The following is a 5000-nucleotide window of genomic DNA, read 5'->3' on the forward strand; positions in this document are numbered from 1 at the left end:
TTGAAAGGTCCGAACGATCAACCCTGCAATCAGTTGTTAGAATCAATAGGTCTTCAAATCGTTCATTTTAAAAAATTGAAACCCTTTTTATTGGATGATCATAATACTTCTCAAAAATCGAAATTCTTGATCAATGGAGGAACAATATCACCATTTTTGTTCAATAAGATACCAAAGTGGATGATTGACTCATTCCATACTAGAAAGAATCGCAGGAAATCTTTTGATAACACGGATTCCTATTTCTCAATCGTATCCCACGATCAAGACAATTGGCTGAATCCCGTGAAACCATTTCAGAGAAGTTCATTGATATCTTCTTTTTCTAAAGCAAATCGACTTCGATTCTTGAATAATCCACATCACTTCTGCTTCTATTGTAACAAAAGATTCCCTTTTTATGTGGAAAAGGCCCGTCTCAATAATTCTGATTTTACGTATGGACAATTCCTCACTATCTTGTTCATTCACAACAAAATATTTTCTTCGTGTGGTGGTAAAAAAAAACATGCTTTTTTGGAGAGAGATACTATTTCACCTTCGTCAATCGAGTCACAGGTATCTAACATATTCATATCTAACGATTTTCCACAAAGTGGTGACGAAAGGTATAACTTGTACAAATCTTTCCATTTTCCAATTCGATCCGATCCATTAGTTCGTAGAGCTATTTACTCGATTGCAGACATTTCTGGAACACCTCTAATAGAGGGACAAAGAGTAAATTTGGAAAGAACGTATTGTCAAACTCTTTCAGATATGAATCTATCCGATTCAGAAGAGAAGAGCTTGCATCAGTATCTCAATTTCAATTCAAACGTGGGTTTGATTCACACTCCATGTTCTGAGAAATATTTACAGAGGAAAAAACGGAGTCTTTGCCTAAAAAAATGCGTTGACAAAGGGCAGATGGATAGAACCTTTCAACGAGATAGTGCTTTTTCAACTCTCTCAAAATGGAATCTATTCCAAACATATATGCCATGGTTCTTTACTTCGACAGGGTACAAATATCTAAATTTGATATTTTTAGATATTTTTTCAGACCTATTGCGGATACTAAGTAGCAGTCAAAAATTTGTATCCATTTTTCATGATATTATGTATGGATTAGATATATCATGGCGAATTCTTCAGAAAAAATTGTGTCTTCCACAAAGGAATCTGATAAGTGAGATTTCGAGTAAGTCTTTACATAATCTTCTTCTGTCCGAAGAAATGATTCATCGAAATAATGAGTCATCGTTGATATCGACACATCTGAGATCGCCAAATGTTCGTGAGGTCCTCTATTCAATCCTTTTCCTTCTTCTTGTTGCTGGATATATCGTTCGTACACATCTTCTCTTTGTTTCCCGAGCCTATAGTGAGTTACAGACAGAGTTCGAAAAGATCAAATCTTTGATGATTCCATCATACATGATTGAGTTGCGAAAACTTCTGGATAGGTATCCTACATCTGAACAGAATTCTTTCTGGTTAAAGAATCTTTTTCTAGTTGCTCTGGAACAATTAGGAGATTGTCTAGAAGAAATACGGGGTTCTGGCGGCAACATGCTATGGGGTGGTGATCCCGCTTATGGGGTCAAATCAATACGTTCTAAGAAGACAGATTTGAAAATAAACTTCATCGATATCATCGATCTCATAAGTATCATACCAAATCCCATCAATCGAATCACTTTTTCGAGAAATACGAGACATCTAAGTCATACAAGTAAAGACATCTATTCATTGATAAGAAAAAGAAAAAACGTGAGCGGTGATTGGATTGATGATAAAATAGAATCCTGGGTCGCGAACAGTGATTCGATTGATGATAAAGAAAGAGAATTCTTGGTTCAGTTCTCCACCTTAAGGGCAGAAAAAAGGATTGATCAAATTCTATTGAGTCTGACTCATAGTGATCATTTATCAAAGAATGACTCTGGTTATCAAATGATTGAACAACCGGGAACAATTTACTTACGATACTTAGTTGACATTCATAAAAAGTATCTAATGAATTATGAGTTCAATACATCCTGTTTAGCAGAAAGACGGATATTCCTTGCTCATTATCAGACAATCACTTATTCACAAACTTCGTGTGGGGCTAATAGTTTTCATTTCCCGTCTCATGGAAAACCCTTTTCGCTCCGCTTAGCCCTATCCCCCTCTAGGAGTATTTTAGTGATAGGTTCTATAGGAACCGGACGATCCTATTTGGTCAAATACCTAGCGACAAACTCCTATGTTCCTTTCATTACAGTATGTCTGAACAAGTTCCTGGATAACAAGCCGAAAGGTTTTTTTCTTGATGATATCGATATTGATGATAGTGACGATATTGATGCTAGTAACGATATTGATCGTGAACTTGATACGGAGCTGGAGCTTCTAACTATGATGAATGCGCTAACTATGGATATGATGTCGGAAATAGACCGATTTTATATCACCCTTCAATTCGAATTAGCAAAAGCAATGTCTCCTTGCATAATATGGATTCCAAACATTCATGATCTTGATGTGAATGAGTCGAATTACTTAGCCCTCGGTCTCTTGGTGAACTCTCTCTCCAGGGATTGTGAAAGATGTTCGACTAGAAATAGTCTTGTTATTGCTTCGACTCATATTCCCCAAAAAGTGGATCCCGCTCTAATAGCCCCGAATAAATTAAATACATGCATTAAAATAAGAAGGCTTCTTATTCCACAACAACGAAAGCACTTTTTCACTCTTTCCTATACTAGGGGATTTCACTTGGAAAAGAAAATGTTCCATACTAATGGATTCGAGTCCATAACCATGGGTTCCAGTGCACGAGATCTTGTAGCACTTACCAATGAGGCCTTATCAATTAGTATTACACAGAAGAAATCAATTATAGACACTAATACAATTAGATCTGCTCTTCATAGACAAACTTGGGATTTGCGATCCCAGGTAAGATCGGTTCAGGATCATGGGATCCTTTTCTATCAGATAGGAAGGGTTGTTGCACAAAATGTACTTATAAGTAATTGCCCCATAGATCCTATATCTATCTATATGAAGAAGAAATCATGTAACGAAGGGGATTCTTATTTGTACAAATGGTACTTCGAACTTGGAACGAGCATGAAGAAATTCACGATACTTCTTTATCTTTTGAGTTGTTCTGCCGGATCGGTCGCTCAAGACCTTTGGTCTCTACCCGGACCCGATGAAAAAAATAGGATCACTTCTTATGGATTCATTGAGAATGATTCGGATCTATTTCATGGCCTATTAGAAGTGCAAGGCGCTTTGGTGGGATCCTCACGGACAGAAAAAGATTGCAGTCAGTTTGATAATGATCGAGTGACATTGCTTTTTCGCTCCGAACCAAGGGATCCCTTATATATGATGCAAGATGGATCTTGTTCTATCGTTGATCAGAGATTTCTCTATGAAAAATACGAATCGGAGTTTGAAGAAGGGGAAGGAGAAGCAGTCCTCGACCCGGAACAGATAGAGGAGGATTTATTCAATCACATAGTTTGGGCTCCTAGAATATGGCGCCCTCGGGGCTTTCTATTTGATTGTATCGAAAGGCCTAATGAATTGGGATTTCCCTATTTGGCCGGGTCATTTCGGGGCAAGCGGATCATTTATGATGAAAAGTATGAGCTTCAAGAGAATGATTCGGAGTTCTTGCAGAGCGGAACCATGCAGTACCAGAGACGAGATAGGTCTTCCAAAGAACAAGGCTTTTTTAGAATAAGCCAATTCATTTGGGACCCCGCAGATCCACTCTTTTTCCTATTCAAAGATCAGCCCTTTGTCTCTGTGTTTTCACATCGAGAATTCTTTGCAGATGAAGAGATGTCAAAGGGGCTTCTTACTTCCCAAACAGATCCTCCTACATCTATATATAAACGCTGGTTTATCAAGAATACGCAAGAAAAGCACTTCGAATTGTTGATTCAGCGCCAGAGATGGCTTAGAACCAATAGTTCATTATCTAATGGATTTTTCCGTTCTAATACTCTATCCGAGAGTTATCAGTATTTATCAAATCTGTTCCTATCTAACGGAACGCTAGTGGATCGAATGACAAAGACATTGTTGAAAAAAAGATGGCTTTTTCCGGATGAAATGAAAATAGGATTCATGTAATGTAACAGGAGAAAGGTTTCCCATTACTTAGCCGGAAAGATATGTGTCCATGAAATAGGGATTAAGTGGAACGGAATTGACTGGGTGGTAGAGTTGTAGAAACACCTGTTTCTTCCACTTAGCTCCATGGAACAATATGCTACGACGGAAACATGGAAGAATTGAAATCTTAGATCAAAACACTATGTATGGATGGTACGAACTGCCTAAACAAGAATTCTTGAACAGCGAACAACCAGAGCTATTACTCACTACATCAAAAAAATTTCCATTAATGAAGGATGGAAATCCATTGGAAAATCAAAAATACGCATGTCGGATGAAATTGTTGTTGCTATCTGTTCCAATAACGAATCAACTGAATAACTAAATAAAATAGATAGACCTTTCTCTTCGTCTCAGGTCGATAGATCTTCTCAATTGGAAGATCCCCTATATGGATAATACACATTCCAGTTGACCGAGCCTAATTCTAATTGTTTTGTTCCGAAGTAAAGATATCCACGGAGTGGTTCGCCCTATTCAGATATTCACGACCAAGAAGTACTGGATTCTGTTTAGGATAGGTCCTGAAAGGAGAAGGAAGGCTGGAATGCCGCCAGGCGTCTATTATTGAATTCACCCGACCCGATAGTACCAATTTTGGTAACGTCCATCCAGTGCCAAAGTCACTGAATGGGTAAGTCACCAATCCCTAAAACGGACTATGTACTTTATCTGCTGGGTTACGGGGGCATTTTACCAGAGGTTTAGATTGTATCAATCTACCCTTGTGTGATTCCTGTTGAATCATATACTGCGGGGCGCAGGGCGGACGATTTCAAAGCGGACTCCCCCTCCCCATTCATTAGATAGAGAAGATCGCCAAGATTTCGCGA

The 5000-nt window shown here is 38.3% G+C and overlaps 1 protein-coding gene across 1 annotated transcript in view; it reads left to right on the top strand.

Annotated features, from left to right (window-relative positions):
* The window catches only part of LOC117129787 (protein Ycf2), a 6864-nt gene extending 2742 nt beyond the window's left edge, over positions 1-4122 (top strand). Inside the window, exon 1 of the mRNA XM_033283039.1 lies at positions 1-4122. This exon is cut by the window's left edge and continues 2742 nt beyond it. Within this exon, the coding sequence (XP_033138930.1) occupies positions 1-4122 (4122 nt within the window).
* Positions 4123-5000: the final 878 nt, after the last annotated feature.

Source organism: Brassica rapa, unplaced genomic scaffold (assembly GCF_000309985.2).
Source record: "Brassica rapa cultivar Chiifu-401-42 unplaced genomic scaffold, CAAS_Brap_v3.01 Scaffold0156, whole genome shotgun sequence".
In the NCBI taxonomy this organism is placed as follows: Eukaryota; Viridiplantae; Streptophyta; class Magnoliopsida; order Brassicales; family Brassicaceae; genus Brassica; species Brassica rapa.